The sequence below is a fragment of the Osmerus eperlanus genome, chromosome 20, assembly GCF_963692335.1.
Source record: "Osmerus eperlanus chromosome 20, fOsmEpe2.1, whole genome shotgun sequence".
Lineage (NCBI taxonomy): Eukaryota > Metazoa > Chordata > Actinopteri > Osmeriformes > Osmeridae > Osmerus > Osmerus eperlanus.
Window position 1 is genome coordinate 7517026 of NC_085037.1, and position 20030 is coordinate 7537055.

Below are 20030 nucleotides of genomic sequence, written 5' to 3' on the forward strand. Positions count from 1 at the left end.
TTAGCAGCTTTTCTACTCAATAATCATCCAACCTCCAGGGTGCTAAATCTCACACAATGTATGGATTACTGGTTTATGGCAGCTGGTTTTGTAAATCATCACCATGGAAACTAGGAAAGGGACAGATATTTGTAAAGCATTCAACACAAAATTACTAATGAATGTTTTGTTCAACAAAGCATTCGTTCCCATGGCTTACCCCCCCCCCCCCCCGCTCCCCCACCCAAATGTACACCCACACCCCCCCTACTCAGTCTTCTCCTTCCAAGGGGGGATCCCCATGATGACCGAAGTGATGAGTCACCCTCCCTCACCCCCACCCTGAGGGTAATTCCCTGAAAGATAACTACAGTTTTAATCTATGTGGTAACTCCAGATTAAGACTGTATGGAGATATTGTGCAACATTTGACCCCAGTCCTCATTCTCTCACAGAGTCTGAAAGGGTGTGTCTTCTATTGGTTGCATAGTAATCCTAAACTGTTTTAGAATAGAGAATTACCTAATGTAGTCATCACAGTTCTGGTACATTTGTGGACATCTTGACAGAACAGTAGACCTGGGATAGGTATGGGCACTGAATTATGTGTAAAACTCCACCCTCTAGTGGTCAGGAAGTAACTCCAGGTGTAAATCGCAAGGTAAAGGCAACAATGTCAGGTATTGAATAGTTTTATTTCTCAAATGTGTACTGTCACAGTTCACAACACAGCCTTAACTTTTACACAATAAAATAAATCATCTTTATTTCATACAAAATGAAATCATAGTATAATAGCTATGATAACCAATAATATTCTAGTAATCCATGTACACTATAATTCAGATAAATTAAACTTGTGCATTCCACTTCATTTCTCGGTTCGCTTCGCAATAACTGTATCTGCCCTGTGTTTGAGGCTGAGGAGGGGATGCAGAAATACAGTATGCAAAACACCACTTCTGGTCGACATGAACACATCCAGTTCCACAAACGCCAAACGATAGAGTGCTGCTTCTTTGATAGTCTCTGATGAAACCGTTAAGACCTCGCACTATGATACTTCATAAACACAGAATATGATCCATTCAGAACGCATGCATATGGAAAAAATAATTACATTTTCAATCAAGAATGTGCCTGCCTTTTAAGGGACAAGAACTGATAGTGTATACAAAATTAAGCAAAAAGGAGGATAAAGCCACCATTGGTTGTTTGTTGGCTGATAATGTAATTACAATTATGATATCACAATCATAATATAATGATAATTATGTCAAATATGATAATCATGTTGTAAAGATTAATCCAATCTTGATTTGAGATGAACTAAGACAACCAACTATATCCTTGTGTGCAAACCTTGAATACATACATATATAAATATGAATTTACAAACTAATAATAAATAAATGTATCAATAAATAGTAGCCGTACCATCAACTGTATTGTCATACTGTTATAATACTTCCATCATAGTAACAAAAAGAGCACAAACACACATTTCCTGCAATATTGCTATCCCACCTCCACCTTGACCCTGGTTGGCTAATTCTAACCTGGTCGGTCGGTCATGTTCACCTTTCATCTCTCTTAAACTACTGTCCTGAGTGAGGAACAGATCGACACACTAACTGGCTCCAGCAGACACTTTGGTTCCCAGGCGCACCATCAAGTCATCAAGAAAAAAACACAAAAAAAATCAACAAAAATCAACAAAACCAAGCTGTAATGGGTTATTTTCTTCAGAAAAAAAATCTATTCTCTCATCGGGTTTTTTTTCATCTTACATGTTTGTTGCATACACTTAAACCAGACATGTTACACTAGATTGATAGGTGTACATATTGTAAAAGGGAGGCAAGCAGGGCAGGTTCTAGTTGTACACAGAAGTTCTCAAAACAGGAAGTGGTTGCTATTATTTTGAGTAGGTTGACTCAACCCTGAGCCAAAAACCAGGTGGGGCTGCAAAGGAACTCCCCCTCCTACTGGAGGAGTGGAAGCTCCCAAGTGTCCAACCTGAGGAACCCCCCCAACCTGACTGGGCTGTACCACTCCGGCTCCAAAGTAGGTGGGAGCCATCTGAGGTCCCATGGGGGGCATAGGGAGGTTAGGTTGGGGAACTCCAAAGGGGTGGGGCATTAGCTGAGAGAAGGTAGGCCTCAGCATGGGATTGGGTGGTTCAAAACAGGGACCAGGTTTAATACCATAAAACTCAGGGGTAGAACCAAAAGGGCTGGGAGGTGATTGTAGGGGGAATGTAGTAGGAGACACCCCTGTAATGGATATGGTTCTGCCCATGGGACCAGCCATGCCTGGGCCTCGTAAAGCGCCTGGGAAATTGAGATCAGCAACAGAATCGAGGGGGGGGGGGGGGACCAAGGGAGGAGGGTGAAGGAGGGGTGACACAGAGCATTCCCAGAGAGAGAGTGTAGAACAGAGGGGTGAGAGGGTTACATCTCTAACATCTAGCAAGGGAAGGCTCTACAGATTAAATACATGGCTACAGTTACTGGTGCTTAGAAACACACACATACACACACACCCAGGCACACACTCCCACACAACGAAACACAGACCACAAGCACTGCTTTAAATGAACGGATAATATACTTCTCATATAGATACTCTCTTTTTCTACTCTCTCTCTCTCTCTGTCTCTCTATGTCTCTCTCTCTGCCCTCTAGCCCTCCTTACCCTCTGTTGATTTCTGCGAGGCGAGGGCATTCAGAGGGGGCTGTTTGGGTTTGGGTTTGGAGGAGAGGAGAGAGTCCATGTCCACCAGCGACGCCCCTGCTCCGAGGAACGACTCAGGCTTGTTAGGCTCCTCCTCCAACACTACTCCATCTAGTGGACAAACACAGCAAATCTACTACGGCACAGCTAGTCTACCAAGGACAAGGCACACCAAAGAAACACACACATAATTAACATGTGCTTAATGCATGTCACACCTAGATAATACGTTGTGGACGTTTTAATCAGAAGATGACCTGTTTGTATGTCACACATATATTTATGAACACACACAATCACACAGACCTACCTGTGCCATTAATAGGCGTCCCCCATGGGTCTGAGGCGGCAGCGTTTGTGGTGGTGGTCCCCCCGTCTCCCCAGGGGTCGTCTGAGGGGGATGTCTCTGCAGGGGGCGCTGCTGAGCCCCACGTGTCACCACTGGGAGGCACGGCTGTTGCTGGAAATCAAAACAGACCCGTTTCAACACTCGTTCTCCATTCTCTGGGTTGAAACACTTGCCTTTCCCGACGTGATGAACGATCAACAGCAGCAGTTACGCCACTTAGCAGCAGTTATAAATCGACATTAGTATCTCTCTGCCTTACCTGGAGCTCCCCAAGGGTCATCATCTGGCTTTGAGTTATCTCCGAAGAGGTCGGCAGTGGGGGAAGCATCCCAAGGATCAGCCTTCTTCTCTGGCAGAGGCTCAGACTGAACCCCCCAGAGGTCGGAGGCATCGGCGGGCGCGCCCCACGCATCGGCGGTCGGAGGACTGGACGGGGCTGCAAATGGATCGGTCTCATTTTTGGGCGGGCTGGGTGGTGCTGCGAAGGGATCTGCACCGCTGTCTTTAGGAGCTTTGGACGGAGCAGTATATGGATCGTCTTTAGATGCTGTAAAGGGATCCGACCCGTCTTTTTGCACGGGTGCTGAAAAGGGATCGTCTTTCGGGGTTGAGAAGGGATCTGAACCATTTTTCGGTGCTGGTGCTGAAAAGGGGTCATCTTTTGGAGCTGAAAAGGGATCCAAACCATTTTTCTGTACTGGCGCAGAGAACGGGTCATCTTTTGGAGCTGAAAAGGGATCTGAACCATCTTTTCGTGAAGAGAAAGGATCTGGACCATCTTTTGGTGTTGAAAATGGGTCATCTTTAGGGGCTGAAAAGGGATCCGAATCATCTTTCAGCGCTGTAAATGGATATGAATCATCTTTCGGCGCTGCAAACGGATCAGGACCATCAGCTTTGGCGTTGGATGGTGCTCCCCAGGCATCTTCCGAAGTTGGTTTGGAAGGTGCACCCCAGGCGTCCTCAGAGGCTGGTTCAGATGGTGCGCCCCACAGATCGGGACTCTCCGTAGGCTCTTTGCTCGGAGCTCCCCAAGGGTCTTTGCTCTCCGGCTTCTCCTCTTCAGACTGCCCTCCCCAGGCCTCTGCTGCCTTGGGCTTCTCTTCCTTGGCTGCATCCTCCCACTGCAGCTCGTCCTCAGTCATCTTGCCCTACCACACCCACAGAGGACAGGAACCACCCTCTTGTTTACATACTTCAAAGGTCAACCACACATCAACACTCACAATGAAGGTCAACAGCACATGAACATACTTTTCCAATGAAAGGACTAGAAACTAGGACTAGTGAAACAGGAAGTGTCTGGACAGTGCCTGTGATGGAGCAGTGACCCTCCTACCCTGCGTTCCGCCTCCTTCTTCTCAAACTCCGCTTTTCGCTGCGCCTCTTTCTTGGCGGCAAAGCTGGCGGCAAGGTCGGCCACCGACGGAATGTTGTCCAAAGAGGGCAGGCCAGACGCCCCGGGGACGTACACAGGCTTGTAGTTGGGGTCCTGTATTGGATCGGTCGACGAGGCTGGAAGGACACTGGTAAGGGTCAGTTACGATGGAAGGGATGCTATACGGAAACAACAGCTGGAGCGAGTCTCATTGCATTACATGGGAATGGATTCGAGAGGGAGAGACGGCAGTGATATGGCAGTGAAGATGGTGTAAACTTCACCCCCTCACCCGCTGCGTTCTTTGAGGTCTTCTCTCTGGTCTTGAGCGCAGATTCCCTCTCTTCCTTCAACTTCTCTTCATCCTCCATCAGAGCCAGCACCACCTTGGCCTTCTCCCTCACATTCACACCCTGCCCGGCAACACACAGACGTCATCAGCACCGCTGGCTCCACTAGCACCTCTGAAGGCAGCGCAGGCGGCCACTTGTTTACACCGTGTGAAGAATTAGCATAGCATAATAAGGATGTGTCAGTGGGAAGTGTTAGCTGGGCTGAGCGTTGTGTAGCCAGAAGCTCCCCGTCTCACATATGAGCAAGTGTAGCACATGCAGATGAACCATCTGGAGGTGAAGCTTCATGATGACTACTGTGGGGATACAGCTTAATGCCTGCATGTGGGTCGGAGAGTGCAACAACCAAAGAATAATGTAGGATTACATTATTCTAAGAATGTAGGACTTCCTAGAGCTGGAATGGGTTCTCCGTGGTGTGGGAAGCAGCCCTTTGTGACCGTTTGGTTACCTGGTCTTTCCCGTCCTTGTCTGTGAATCGGAACTCAGTGAGGGCTTTTACAATGTAGACGTTGTCTGTCAACTTCAGCAGCACGCGGTCCGAGCCCGTCTTCAGCAAGTACTCCAGCAGAGTCAGGGACTAAGTAGCACAAACAACATGGACCATTCAGAAAGAACAAATGTGTCCAGAAAAACTAACCTAATACATCAAATCAATCTATAATATTGTATTCACCTAACAGACACCGTTTATCCAAAGGGATGTGCAGGAGGAGATTTGAACTTGCAATCTCTTGACCTGCTGTCAAATGCTTTGTGTGGTGGCAGCCTTTACTATGACAGTGGTAGATCCAAATTTGATCCAAAGCGACAAACAGCACAGAGGAAGGGGGACTTGAACCTGAGACCTCTCAATCTGCAGTCAAATGCTCTAACCACTGAGTTACACCCTGCTTATGGCCTGCATTACACAGTCCGATGGCTGCATCCTCCATTTTTGTAACAAGATCGGCTCCAGGGACAATCAAGTGTACTGTAAATCAATACATTATTCATGAATATCAAAAAGTACGGCACAGTCAATGCTTTTGACAGCGCTGTTTATGCCAGAAGGACATTGCAAAAATAATTTAAGATGAGTCTGAAGAGAACGGAGGCTTATAAGAAAAATTCTGCAAGGACAAAGGGCCGTCCTGGCATCAGCAAGCTAAGGCTAGCCCTTGGCCACGGTAACTCTACCTCAAATATGGTGCAGCAGTCAGCATGCACACTCAGCATGCACACCAGGAAAACAAGTCATTGGATGTCACGGAAGACGTCAAAGCCGCTCACGTTACCTTATGGACGTGTCTCCAGTTCTTGTCGTCTTTGAGGCGTTTCCACAGCATGGTCATGATTTCGTTGCAGGCCACCACATTGTAGGTGAGGTCAGAGATGTCCGCCATCTGGGAGCTGGAGGGGCCCCAGGGGTCGTTGGAGGTAGCCTCCCTCACCTGCATACAGTATGGAGAGTTAGTGTCAGCTAGGATAAGGTAGGAGACTAGGGGGGTGAGACACAGAAGGGTGTAGTGAGAGAAAGAGGGGGAACTGTGAGAAAGAGGGAGAGAGGAGGATAGAGAGAAAGTGCGTCAAAGAGTAGACTGTGTAAATAGTTTTGTTACCTTGACTTCGGCCTCAGAGAAGTTCTGGACCAAGTTCTTCAGTTGGCGACGCAGCATAGAGGATGTCATGGTGACAGATGGGGGGTCTCAAACCACGGTGTTCTAGTGGTCACACACACACCTTAGTAAGATTAAATGTCCTCAGAGAGGCATAAAACTGGTGTTATTGTGAGATTATGTGATATCGATACTATATTAAAAATGCAATCTACCTATTGAAAAATGTAGGTCCTGTAAACAAAGTATCCTTTTGTCTTCCGTTGCTCTCTGCACTCCAGATATTACTGCTGGTTCATGCTGTTGACCCCTGTCGCCAAGGTGGCATCTACTGGATTAACACTCCACAAACCTGCTGGGGAAAACGTCCTTAAGTAAACAGCAGAACGATGTCCAAGCTTTCTGTGACACACTACAGCTTTCTAGCTAGGTGGCAAATACAGCACTGGCAGATAATAACATGCTAGTTCAGAAGCTGGCTACTCAGCTGAATGCCAGTGGTAGGCTACTATAGTGGCTACCAACATGGTCATAATGACTCATTAAACTAATCGTAGGCTACGCCAACAATATTGCTGGCTAGCCTACTGGCATTTGCGATCCAATTTACATTCAGTTACGTAGCCTGCTAAACGCGATAACTGGCTAGTGCTAAATGACTACGAATACAGCTATCCAGCTATTTGATTACTACGGTCACAGCGGCCAATCAATCTGCGGAGATAATTCAGATCATGTTGATAAGCAATACAATATAGAGGCTAGTAATAATTGTACCTAGGCTGATGTTGCATGTAGACCGCTTTCGATGTTATCACCTCAGCCTGTCAGAGCCGCGTTTTCAAATAAAGCTTAAACTGTAGCTGACAGGCAAGACACAAATGAAGAACCACGATTTCAGCACCCAGGACAGCGACGGTGCAATGGCTTGCGTCAAAGCAGTCAAGCTAGCTACTGTAGCTAGTTATTCTTAAGACTCAAAGGGATGTTGTTTTCTTAGCTACCACCAGAAACAAATCCGCTACGAGTACAACAGTGTGATAGACTTATATAGTAATAGCTACAGCATATAGTGTAAAATAAATTCCATTGATTAGTCGTATAATCATATCACAGAAGCACATATTTTAGAGCATAAAACACTAACCCTGAATCCTTTCATGAATCGTCGAGTCGACAATGGCAGTTTCCGCTTCCGACACCTGCACCTGTCATGGAACGCCCCCTCTATAAACTGAAACAATGTAATAGTTTCCTGATCTTTGTTTTTATATATAATTTTGGTTTTTCTATGAACTGTGATCTTATTAGTCTACCTGTTAAATACACGATTTTATTCGTTTATATTTACAATTCCGCTTTGGAATCCCCTGCACGTCATCGTCTCGCGGTTTAGAGCAGGCTACACACACAAACCCCAAAACAACTGATATGTGAGTCAGAACTACAAGTCGCTCATCAATAATACTTGAGACAAGATGGCGACTGAAGGCGAATACGAGTCAATCTTGTGCGTTAAACCTGATGTCAATGTGTATCGCATTCCGCCTCGGGCTACAAATCGCGGTTATAGGTAAGTATGGATGGTTTTACCCTTTTTGGAAGACAAGGTTGTTTGTTTTTTATTTGAGCCGACCCCGCATCATTTTGGCCGACATCCTCTTTTTTGCCGGGGTACTGTGTTAAATTATTTAGGCATAAAGTCAAGTACCGTGAGTTTCACCTTTTAATATTTCCAAACCCATGGTGTTTATGAATGGTTAAATCAATCATCTAGCATAAATAAATGCTATTCCTGTATATATGACTAAATTACTGTATATATGACTAAATGACAAAATGTAAATATACATGTTTTCTTATTGTAAATACATTGTTGCATGTTGGCAGGTGTTGAGGAAATATGTATCCTATAATAAAGGCTATGGTAACCACACTATTGTGCTGGGCAGGCAACAATATCGGAAATATTAATTGAAAATCTACTGGCCTAGATACAGTGCTAAGTCTGTGGCCCCATTCATTGGTTCTGCAGGATTGTTTCTAATTCCTCATGGGTCCACTCCATAAAACCAGATTTTAAAGGTATCTAGATCAAAGCCCCCTAGTGTGTGGTTTTGTCTCATTTGTTACCGGCAATCCCATGGTATTGTAGGAATTCATGACACTCTTGAGATTCAGCCCATAAATCACACTAGTCTGAGGAATCAAGGACCCAGTTTAGAACCCACTCCAATCTTGTTTTCCGCAGGGCGGCGGACTGGAAGCTGGACCTCCCTGATTGGTCGGGCCGCATGAGGGTCACAGCCAAGGGGAAGGTAGCGTACATCAAGCTAGAGGACAAAGTCTCAGGTACAAGAAAGGAGAGGGGGGGGGGGCAGAGGGGGCATCATCTTAGAAATTAATACATGAATACAGACTTGATCTCAAAGTAGGCTGTTATTAATCAACTTTGAATCAGTGGACAAGAGTATTTCAGTAATTAGTTGAGTTGAATGTTTTTGTCACTCTTGCCCCCCTGCAGGGGAGCTGTTTGCACAAGCTCCTGTCCAAGAGTTTCCCGGTATCGCTGTGGAAAGTGTCAGCGATTCGAGTCGTTACTTTGTGCTGCGGATACAAGATGACAATGGTAGGTATCTCACTGTGTGTCCTTCAGGCTGGGATGAACATGATTTGGATAGATGTGAGGGCCATCTGATATCTGTGTCATAGGTGAACTATGTCTCTCTCTCAGGCCGCAGTGCGTTCATCGGTGTTGGGTTTGGGGACAGAGGGGACGCCTTTGACTTTAACGTTTCTCTACAGGATCACTTCAAGTAAGTGATGGTGTGTCTGGGGGGCATGTTTATCTCCGGGAGAGGGGGACATGGCAACAAACCCACGTCTGTGGTGGCCTACAGCATTAGCTGCCAGCCAAAACTCTGTGTCACAATGCAGTGGTTTCTAGCAGGTGGTTTTGCTGCAGCTCTGGAAACTGCTGATGTTCCTTTTCTTTATTCCTGTGTCAGTGCTAATCAAGTGTGTTTGTGTGGTTGTGTGTGTGTCACTCAGGTGGGTGAAGCAAGATAATGAAATCAGCAAAAACTCCGGGACAGCAGATTCAGGACCGAAGCTGGACCTCGGCTTCAAAGAAGGACAGACTATCACTCTTAATATCGGGGTGACACACCTGGCATAAACTAGACTTATACGTATAATTTGTTAAAAATGTATTTCATTCAAAGTAAATTCTAATGGCCAATATTCTTTCTCTCTCTAGCAAGGAAAGAAGAGAGATAAGCCCCGCCCACAGGGAGCAGGTGGATTTGGACTCCTCCCACCACCTCCGGGGGCCAAGATAGCCCCTCCTCCCTCGTCAGGCTCCTTCAATCACAACATTGTTACCCAGACAGGGGACACAGGTAAAGTTTGCTGCTAACTACTGAATGGTCCATTCAGGGTCTGCTTGGAAGAACAAGCAAGATCAGAAATATTTCTCTCTCTTTCACGTTGTTTGCTAGAGCTGGACAGTAGCAACTCTAACACTGTGATGCAGTCCGGCTCAGTATTGGAGGTGTGGGGAGACTTCTCTACTCCTGCCAGGTAACCACAGATGTCGTACCCCGCACAGCATGTCTCTCCTCGACAGTCCTCACCTATTGTGGCTGAGGCAAGTCTCATTTGATCTTCTTAGGATGTGTTCGCCCACTTCTGGAACATTTGATCCCAATTCCTCTGAACTGTTGTCTTTTTCTCGTGAGATATGGTATGATATGCTGTTGTTACCTCTCTGTCTCTCTGCCCTTAGTTCTTGTCTTTCGCCACCTGCGCCACAGGAGACTGCTACCAGCTGGATTCAGTTCTGAGCCCACCTCGCCTCGCCTCACCTAACTTTAATGCGACATTCACATGCGTTTGCCATCCCTGGAGGAGTCTTCTCCAGCTCTGTTGCACCACAGTCCCAGCTCAAAGGCCTAGAACGCCAAAGTTGACGCTGAATTTCATTGCTGGCCTTTTTCTTTTTTAAGTAATATTAGAGATTTAAATAATATAACGGCCCAAATGCTTATTAATGTTTCTTTATCTTTGAAGGTCACCAGAAATATATGTTTAGGAAGTTGAATTATGTCTAAGGGCTATGCTGATTGACATTATGAATATCAGAGATTCTACTTAACAATGTTACCATTGACCATCAATGCTGGGTTCTCCTTGTTGACATGTCCACTAATGATTACTGACCTGAGCTACAGGGCAAGCTTCATTAACACTGAAAAGGGTTCTGCTCTCAAAAATTAAGTTGAATGTAGCAGTGTGCCAGGGAAGTTTGCTAAAACAGAAAAAGACTAGGCTATGGTCATATTTGTGATTGTCTTTTTTTAACTATGAATGTCTATCAAACTGCAACTGATAATGTTTACTATGAAGCATTGAATCCTTGAGTGAGTTAAGTAACCCTTTCACAAAACACATTATAGATGGTATGACTTTACATTCATTTGCTTACCACAAACTTGACTTGAGCTGATGTCATGTTTTGACTGACCCGAGTCATGTTTCCATGGTCCCATAGTAGATTATGTATAAAGGTTTCACATTTCTGACAAACTATCTAAAACAAGTGTAAGAAGGAGGTAATAAATACTGTAAGGTGGAGTCATGTATTTGTTTTGGCATCACTACTGGAAGCCACTGTTTTTTTAACCAATTATTGGGAGCAATTGAAAGTGTTGGCCACTGGGGGGAGCAGAAGTCTGTGCATGACTTGGCTGCGAGGATTTAGTTTTAGCTGTACTTAGAAAGAGAAGAATCTGCTGGACTTCCATTGGGCCTCATTTATTCCTCTCACTTACCCACAGACTCCCCCTCTTTCACAATTTAATTTATATTGTGACCAGTCTTTTACTTAGTGTATATATATATATATAAATAGAAAATCTAATAGATGGTGTCTGAAGACGTTCACCGTGGCCAGTGCTGGGATGTCCTTTCTGCTTAAGTAGATTTATGTCTCAACTTGTTTTGAGTTGATAACCTACTTGAGACCTTTGAAACGGCACATTTGATACAAACAGGTGAGATTCTAGATCAACATCCAAAGCATCCATCCCTCACATCCATCATGTCACAACCACTTTTTTATTAGGGGCAGGGTTCAGGTGTCTGCTCGCCTGGCCTGGGTCTGGCCCAGCGCCAGGGGGGTTATCCGGTGGGCTAGCAGCTACAGTAGCTACTAAATTCTAATATTAACTTGGCCCTGACACATATGACACGCCCATGTGGACAGTAAAACTGTAATATTAAATCCGGAATTTATGAGGAAAAATCCTAAATGAGTGAGACAGATCAATTCTAAATGTGCATAGGTGCGTCTTCAGTTGCCACCCAGATAAGGGAAGTTCACTTTTTCTTTCATCTACTTCTATTCTCTTTCTTGCTTTCTTAACTCTGCTCTCTCTCACATCTTATCTCTGTACGTTTTTTTAATATATTTTTCTCATTGTTTAACTCACACACACACACTGCCAGCACTAGTACAAGTTCCCGCTGTCAGTGACATATCGTGTGGCATGTCAGAATTGAGTTGTGGTGAAAATAGTTCATAGAAACCTGGTAATGATCTCCCTCTGACCTCTCTCTCTGCGCCTTCTCGTGTGGAGGAAGCCAATCAAACTGTCTTGTTGTTAACGAGCTGGTAAATTAACAGCTTTTGGCTGTGAAGGTTATGACCTGCGTTTTTGTAATTGGCAGATCTCTTTATCTCACCAATACAGTGATGACCTACATAAGATAAGAGCAGGGTTTTTACTGTTTGATATCCTCTGCGGATGACTCATTTAAGAAATAAATAATGCTGTTTGTTTTGTCTAGAACATTGCAGGGATGTCTGAAAGGAAAGGATGCAGTAACAGGTGCAACCACGATTTCTTCAGTTCTTGTTGTAGCTGATGTATGTTATGAGATGGATGTCTATGTTTTATCACGGATGATCACCTTACTACAGATGGGCTTCTCACTGATCCAGCCGGGCTGTGACCGGGATGTTCTCTTCGAGTTGATTTACAGTTTAAAGAGCAAGAGTAATCAAACACACACGCAAATGTGTTGCACATGCAGACACACGCACACAAACAAACACACACAAACAAACACACACAAACACACACACAAACACACACACACATTGACATAGTAGCTTGCATGCTGCCCTCTGAGAAGTGTGTGTGTGCATGTCCATTTATGCTCCTATGTGTGTGTGTGTGTGTGTGTGTGTGTGTGTGTGTGTGTGTGTGTGTGTGTGTGTGTGTGTGTGTGCACATGCTACGTGGCGATGATAGATCAGAGAATATAATAAACAGCACAGGTCTATTTTGGAACATGTCTGGGTTGGCACCATGGGAATCTTTTGAGTGTGTGATTCGCGTCTGAGCCTTACGTGTGTTTGTGTTCCATATAGGTATGCGTGCATGTGTCAGCAGTAGCACTCAGGAGCAGGCCTCTGTTATATGTCAAGACCACAACTGGTAACCCTGTCAAACAAGACGCCATTTGCTCCTAATTACAATCTCCCTCTGAGGTCCTGAGTGAGATGGTCTAATTTCATGCAGTGGACAAGGCCTAGTGGGTTGCACTGTCTGCTGGTGGGAGGGGGTGGGGGGTCAGATGGGGTGGGCAGGGGAGGTGGTGACAGGCTCTGCTGACATTCTGCAGTGCACCATGGGATGTGTTGGAGGTCCCTTGGGGTGGAGACGAGAATGATGGATGTGGTTTCTGAGTGAGCGCTCCTTCTAAGGCGATGTCCCCATGGCGACGAATCTTGGCCGCAGGTGGTCATGATCAGGTGGTCAGCTGAAAGGCTTGAATGCTACCACCCAAAACATATCACGCTGTCACAATATCAGTCTTCTCCAAACGCAGAAATACTACATAATAGTTATACAACAATCACTAGTTTGAATTTTATTAAACACATGCATGTATAGGGAAACAGTACTTTAAAATTCAGGATAAACAGAACATATTTACAGCGCAGTACTGTGACATAGCTCATATAGCAGCAACCTCACCAGGCATGAGAGACTCTGAGATTCTAAAATGTACATTATTAAATAAATATATATTTCATGTTAATTAAGGGGGCCACTGTGGATAGGGAATACTATCAGTTATCACTGGGAGATTCCCAACAGGCTTTACGTAGCCTTTATTACAGCAGCAGTCAAATACTGATGTGCATCTATTCCTTTTAACATAACATGTTGATTCCTGCTCAGCCTACTCAGCAGTGACCTCATTGCAAATGACTGACCCAAGTTCTTGAAAGCCACCTCTGATTTCCTGCTCAAATAGCTTGAACAGTGGAAATGGTCTCTTTCTTCTTTTGTGAGTTCGTGACCCTGTTCTTCATCTCTCTCCTCTACCCTCCTTCTCTTTCACGTTTCCTATGCCTCCTTTCCCTGTTGTTTTCTTCCTCTCCTCCTCCAATCGTATCCTCTCTTTCTCCCTCATCCACTCTCCTCCCAGGTAGCCAAGTACATCGTCGGGCCCACCACGAAGCCAGGGCCTTGGGTCCAGCAGAGTCTGGAACATGGAGCAGGCCAGTGGGGTGAAGCAGGCGAACTGTGGGGCTACAAGCCTGCAGGTCTTCTCCCCGACCTCCGCTCCATCCAGGCTGATGATGTCCTCGTCTCTCCGCCCATCCCTGTCCATTTCCCCCCACACGTCCAGCCCGTCGTCGAGACCCTTCTCCCGGTCAAACCACTCCCGGTACTTGATAAAGGAGCGGTCACTGGACGCTGTCTCCAGCCAGGGTAGACTTCCTGTCAGCATGGCATAGGTCAGGATCCCCAGAGCCCAGCAGTCAGTACTGGCCTCCACCGACAGCCACACCCTCTTCATCATCCCTCTGTCTTCTCGTTCTCCTGCTCTGTCGTTCACGCTGACGTTGTGGCTGCTGTCTTCCGTATCTTTGGCGATCTCGGCCTCTGGTGTGCAGTAGGGCGAGCTGTACCAGACCCCAGGGACCCTGGTTCCTGAGGCCTTGACCATCCCAAAGTCCCCCAGCTTGACCCAGCGACAGTCCGGGTCACACAGGAACACGTTCTCAGGCTTAAGGTCGCGGTGGACGAAGCCAAGGTGGTGGAGGTGGGAGAGAGCCCCACTCAGCTGAGACACCACTCTCTGGACACAGTTCTCCTCCACACCCACCTGGGAGACAGAACTACATTACCCACAGTCCTCCTCCACACCCACCTGGACACAGAACTACTACTGCCCACTGTGTAAATGTGTGTGCTCTAGATAGTGTGATGTTGGCATTACACAGCATGCATAGACACAGAGAGAAGATGTCTTGTGCGACCGACAGGCATTCTGTACCTCTGGGATGATGACATCATAGAGGTCACCGTAAAGAGCGACCTGCTGGGCGAAGACGTAGTGATCGGGGGTGGAGAAGGCAATGCCAAGGGCCTGGGTGAGGGAGGGGTGGGTGCAGAAGGACAGCGACAGGTTGTACTCTCTCAGGAAGGACAAGAGTGAGGTAGAGCCACGGGGGAAAAACTTCAAGGCCATGGGAGTCCCTGGAAGAGAGGGCGTTCGACAGAGGGAGTAAGGTAAGGAGGGAAAAAATCAAGGAGGGAAGGAAGAAGGAATGGAAAAAGTGGAAAGAATTCAAGACTGGAAAGGAATAACGTTCAGTGTTCCTCACCCCTGATCCTGTGTACGGCCAACATGACCCTGCCGTACGACCCCTCCCCCAGGAGCTTGACAACCTGGTAGTGCTCGGACGTCTCTAGGGACGGCAGCGACTGAGCTGTGAGGTGACACATCTCATCCAACAGCCTCACAGCGGCCTATGCAGAAGGAACACATGAAACGCAACTGATGATGAACACAAGTGATGTTGTGATGATAGTCCCCATGGCAATGCTAAGCCAGGTATAATCACTTCCTTTAATAGCCCAATGAAGACCAGCAAGCACTCTGCAAAAGCAACACCCAATTCATCCGGGCCTCTTATAGATGTGGTTGTTTATGTTTCCATTAGGGGCCATGGAGGGACAGTGCAGTTCTATCCAGCCTTAGGCCAGGCCATCAGAGCAGAGAACTGGGGATACAGAACATGACCCTCTTGGACGGGGGGATGAGGGGGTGGGGGAATGGGGGAATGGGGGGGTAGGAGGTGGGGGATTAGAGGGTTAGGAGAGAGTAATAGAACACCCCAGACAGACTCCAGGGACTGGGGCTTCACACCTAGGTTACATAACCATGTCCCCTCATGTCCCCTCCTGTCCCCTCCTGTCCCCTCATGTCCCCTCCTGTCCCCTCATGTCCCCTCCTGTCCCCTCCTCTCCCCTCCTGTCCCCTCCTGTCCCCTCCTCTCCCCTCCTGTCCCCTCCTGTCCTCTCCTGTCCCCTCATGTCCCCTCCTGTCCCCTCTGTCCCCCCTGAATATTCAATTTTTCAGAAAGAGATTCCATCTGGTCCTGCTTTTTGGCTCTGATAAGCTGTGAAATGTCAGGGACTGTGATTACATAAATAGGACATGCCATTCTGTGCAAACTAACATGATAACTGGGTCACATGACCTGAAGCCCCCCCCCCCAAAAAATAAAAGTTTGTGCTTTGTCCCGTCTTACTGGTAGGTGGTATGCTATTCTGTTTGGTATTTTTATGATTGTAAATAAAGTACAAATTAAATAATTCATTAAACATTTTCAATGTTGAGTTACATCTCTTTTAACTAAATTAATCTGAATCCTGAAGTTCACCAAATGTCCTGAATATCATGACATTTCAGTAGCATAAACACATTAGTTGTGAATGTCATGAAGGTAAAAAGCTTGCCATTATAGCATTGTCTGCATGCCAAAGAGATAGGCCATGGGATGGCCTACTCTACTCACTGTCATGGTGGGTCTTTGGCTGGGCTGACTTCCTTTAACAATGATGGTTCTTGCGGGTTATTCAGTTTCCCTTCCCCTTCTCACAAAGTCTGCTCTGCAGTAAGAGGTCTATAAAGTATCAGGGGCATCTGTCTATCTCACTCGTAAATCACAACACTAAACTTTTACTGCAGCCACACCGGACAGACACTAATCTTGGGTGTCAGTCTTCCTTTTGCAGTGAATCTCTTCTGCCCGTCTGCTGTCCCCTGCTCTCCAGTGTGCACGTTGCCATCTCTCCTCCTCCCTCTTTAATCCTCTCCTTATCTCGCTGAACTTTTCCTCCCCTCCCTCGTTCTCTACCCCCCCCAACCTGGATTCTTCATTGCATGAAGCTGACCCTGTACTACACCGCCATACCCGCACCCTCACCCCACCCTGGTTCCTTGGAGATTGCACCACAGTCAAAACGGAGCTTGGTTTATCTGTCTATCAGCACATTAACACCTGAACCCCCCCCCCCCCACACACACACACACACACTGTGTGTGTGTGTCTGCTCTCACGTTCTCACTTAATATCCAACTGCCCCCCTTCACTCTGTCTCTGCATTCCTTGTTGACAGAAGAGCCAAACCTTCTGACTGGTCTAACAGCAGACAGTTTGTCTCCTTTGCGTTCAAATTACCACCTTGTTTTCCCCACTTTCCCCCTCTTTCATGCAACTCTCTCTCTTTTTCCTCTCCCTCTCTCCTTTCCCACATTTGGCTTGACAGACCTAACAGCTGTAACTAAAACGGCTTAATAGTGCAATCCTTTAACAGCTTAGCCTTATGCCTGCCAAAGACATATTCTCTGCTGCCAACTATCTATCCCATCCTCTGATAAACTGACACTAAACCACCGTCTCTCTCCTTCCTCTTTCAGTGTCTCTCGCTCTCTCTCTTTCTCCCCCTTCTTTCCTTCTCCACACCACTCACCCTGTCCCACCAACAGCTTTTATAACACCCTGCACCACCCTTGGGGCAGATGCATTACTAAAATACTATACTATACCCAACTCCCCTTGGGCCACAGCTCATGGGTCACACAGACATAGAAAGCTAGCCACTGTATAGACCTTCATGCCTTAGGTCGGCTATGTTGCTGTCCTGTCACATAGGTCACACACGGATGTGTTATGATACACCCATCAGTCTGTCGTGACCAGCCTATTTGTAGGCCTGTTTACTACAACTGTGTATGCGGTCTTGTCTACTTCTGGGCCTGTATCTAGGTCTAACCATATCTCTATACATGGTGTGGATGTGTGGAAGGACAAGAGAACAGGGCCCTGTATGCAGTTTTATGATTTATTTTATTTGAAATGTTTCAAATGTTGTTCAGTATAAAATATCATTACTAAATATCATTAGTATGGAGATACCAGCATCTCAGAATATAACATTATAGGACATTTAGGTATAAATTACATCAGTTCCATCCACACAACAGTAAATAAAATATTAAATATACATGAGGTTCACAGCAGGTTGCCTTTGACTGTAGGCTCTTTCACATTCAGCATGCACATGCACATATAGCACAAAAATAGCTGCTTAGTAGCTTACTATAGTGCATCTGGTGAGATGAATTCTCAACATTAGTAAGGTTCACTTAGGAAAGATACAAAAATATATATATATAAAGAGTACACACATTAAATAAGTAAACAGTGATTTCCTTGGATTGGGGGGGAATTTACTGTTGGACACAGTAGGAACCTCCATGGTAGGAACCGTGACGTCATAGTCTACTAACCACGGACGCAAGTGACAGTAGCACCCTGGAGGACCAGCTACAGTAGAAGAAGAGGCGCTCACTGATCTCAAAGGAGAGGAGGAGAGCGTTGTAGGCCGTGAGAGAGGAGGGGAAGGAGGGGGTAGCAACCTGGGCAGGTGGGCATCCAATCTAGGATGGGGGTGGCAAAGATACAGATTGATACTGATTCAACATTTAAACATTTAGGCCTGGTGCATTTGAGCATACTGCATTCCATTTTGTTTCATCAACCAGTCAAATCTCAAAAGCTTTTAATCAATAATTTTAATATAACTTTATCAAGTAAATTAAGCAAATCTTTTTAAGAGTTATAAAATAATTTTGGGGAGTTTCTTATTTGCATGAACGCATGTGTGATTAAGGAGCTTTTCTTGCCTTTTCCAGCATCGAAGAGCAGAGAGAAGAGATCTTCTGCAGAACATCGGTGACCTCCAGTGTCACGGAGAGGGATGGCAGACTCACGTTCTGCCTCAGCTCTCTCAGCCAGTTAACATGCAGCAGGAAACTCTGGACATCAGACTGCAGTCCAGACAATGTCTCGTTTATCTGGGAGGAGAGAAGAGGAGTGGAGAAGAGAAGAGAGGGGAATTGTCATTTGAAATGAGGGAAGCTAGTTCAGGCATTGGCACTCGGGCAGCGCGCGTCATCCGCTCATTAACACACCTGTGTTAGCATGCTCAAGCCCATTGGGCTACGTCCGATAAGGCGGCATTAAAAGGCTGCACGGATACGCACACACTCACCCCCGGTTGTTGTATGATCGGTGCTGCTGCCACCCTCCACCATCCCCTTCTCCCCCTTGCTGTCTGTATGTTCTATCCATCAGGGGAATTATATCTCTATTGCTCCCTGCCTCAGAGTGCTTCCCTTAGATCATCCACTCCACGCCAAAGTCAAACCTATTTCCATGTCTATGGTTATCAATAAATGGTCAAATCTTATACGTGAGTCTCTTGACTGAACTGGCAATGTGACATCTGCAATGGGCTGTGTACTGAAGGGAGAAATACCATCTTGATGTACCTGTGTGTGGATCTGACCAGCTGTGGACTCCACTTTAGGTAGAGATTCCAGGCTGTACTCCACATAGCCCACCTCCTTCTCCTCACTCGCCATCTAAGCAGGCACAGAGACACACATTAGGAACCCTCACACAAGCTGGAGTCAGATGCTTGGGTTCGACAAGAACAAATTCAAGGACCGTTAGACCAAAGTGAGTGCACCTGCACCATGGCCCATATGAGTTTGATTCTAAACCAGTTGATCACACAGACTCGGGGTAGTCCTTAGCCAGGTTGAACTCACCAGCATTGTCCTTGCCAGTCCCTGTAGTTTGGTCATCTGCCATGACATTCTCTTCAAAGGGTCACAGAGGCGGCAGGGGTGGGTGGGACGAGACAGTGACAAGACAAGCAGCTGGGCCAACAGCAGCACGAGGAAGAGATGAGTGGAAGTTCGGGGCAAAACTACGAGAGAGAGAGAGAGAGAGAGATGCTGTAAAAGAAATAGTAGAATAACCAATCAGGCTCAAACACCAGATTGCAGCCATCGCACACCATGATTGCTTTAGTCAGCAGTCTCCATGATGGCATGATGCTGCCAATGAGTGTGAGAGATGGTTGGTGATGCAGGCCAAACTAAAACACAATGATGAAAGCGATAAGTCTTTCATTGGCACCAACCAACTGTAGCTAAAAGTAGGTGCATGTGAAGGAAAGGTCCAGATCATCAGTAAGGAATGTGAGGAATGCTGTGGTTAACGTGTTTTGTAGCCCCAAACCCCCTTGACTAAGCGGGAATCTGTCTAGTTTTCACAGACATGAAAATGCTTCCATTGAGGGTTTTGACTTTGGAAGGAATACATTTCCTTCATCTCCTTCCTTTCTTGTTCTGATTTCTTTGCTGACAAAATAATTTTAAAAATGGCAATGTTTTTCTTCTAAACTTCACCA

General features: G+C 46.1%; 3 protein-coding genes across 7 annotated transcripts; 1 reads left to right on the top strand and 2 right to left on the bottom strand.

Moving 5' to 3' along the window:
• Positions 1–655: 655 nt before the first annotated feature.
• Positions 656–7642, bottom strand: epn1b (epsin 1b). Of its 5 annotated transcripts, XM_062486820.1 has the most exons (12): positions 7541–7600; positions 7171–7217; positions 6609–6745; positions 6397–6498; positions 6073–6228; positions 5247–5375; positions 4735–4855; positions 4404–4579; positions 3324–4215; positions 3026–3169; positions 2677–2826; positions 656–2312 (listed from the first exon to the last, which is right to left on the bottom strand). In XM_062486820.1, the coding sequence occupies exons 4-12, from the start codon at positions 6463–6465 to the stop codon at positions 1876–1878; spliced, it is 2274 nt and encodes a 757-aa protein (XP_062342804.1). In that variant the 5' UTR covers positions 6466–6498; positions 6609–6745; positions 7171–7217; positions 7541–7600; the 3' UTR covers positions 656–1875. The 5 variants fall into 5 exon arrangements, with proteins under 5 accessions (XP_062342804.1, XP_062342802.1, XP_062342803.1 ...); XM_062486818.1 differs by lacking the exon at positions 7171–7217 and having other exon boundaries at positions 7541–7642; XM_062486819.1 differs by lacking the exon at positions 7541–7600 and having other exon boundaries at positions 6609–6748; positions 7171–7512.
• An 84-nt stretch (positions 7643–7726) lies between these two features.
• Positions 7727–11045, top strand: necap1 (NECAP endocytosis associated 1). The gene is made up of 8 exons (XM_062486825.1): positions 7727–7966; positions 8645–8745; positions 8918–9022; positions 9128–9209; positions 9445–9553; positions 9653–9794; positions 9894–9975; positions 10181–11045. The coding sequence occupies exons 1-8, from the start codon at positions 7872–7874 to the stop codon at positions 10236–10238; spliced, it is 774 nt and encodes a 257-aa protein (XP_062342809.1). The 5' UTR covers positions 7727–7871; the 3' UTR covers positions 10239–11045.
• Positions 11046–13319: 2274 nt separating this feature from the next.
• si:ch211-171h4.3 (serine/threonine-protein kinase SBK1) lies at positions 13320–16592 on the bottom strand. Its single transcript, XM_062486823.1, has 4 exons — positions 16280–16592; positions 15083–15227; positions 14752–14954; positions 13320–14580 (listed from the first exon to the last, which is right to left on the bottom strand). Exons 1-4 carry the CDS (start codon positions 16283–16285, stop codon positions 13777–13779), a joined length of 1158 nt encoding a protein of 385 aa, XP_062342807.1. The 5' UTR covers positions 16286–16592; the 3' UTR covers positions 13320–13776.
• Between the last annotated feature and the right edge of the window lie 3438 nt (positions 16593–20030).

Coding starts and splice junctions, on each gene's coding strand:
- epn1b (XM_062486818.1), bottom strand. CDS start 6,465: ATGACATCCTCTATGCTGCGTCGCCAACTGAAGAACTTGGTCCAGAAC. Junction 4,856..5,246: donor ACAAGGACGGGAAAGACCAG/GTAACCAAACGG, acceptor GTTGCCGGGCAG/GGTGTGAATGTGAGGGAGAA. Junction 4,580..4,734: donor GACCTCAAAGAACGCAGCGG/GTGAGGGGGTGA, acceptor GTGTCCTTCCAG/CCTCGTCGACCGATCCAATA.
- necap1 (XM_062486825.1), top strand. CDS start 7,872: ATGGCGACTGAAGGCGAATACGAGTCAATCTTGTGCGTTAAACCTGAT. Junction 7,967..8,644: donor GCTACAAATCGCGGTTATAG/GTAAGTATGGAT, acceptor TGTTTTCCGCAG/GGCGGCGGACTGGAAGCTGG. Junction 9,023..9,127: donor GCGGATACAAGATGACAATG/GTAGGTATCTCA, acceptor TCTCTCTCTCAG/GCCGCAGTGCGTTCATCGGT.
- si:ch211-171h4.3 (XM_062486823.1), bottom strand. Junction 14,955..15,082: donor GGCCGTACACAGGATCAGGG/GTGAGGAACACT, acceptor CCTCTCTTCCAG/GGACTCCCATGGCCTTGAAG. Junction 14,581..14,751: donor ATGATGTCATCATCCCAGAG/GTACAGAATGCC, acceptor TCTGTCTCCCAG/GTGGGTGTGGAGGAGAACTG.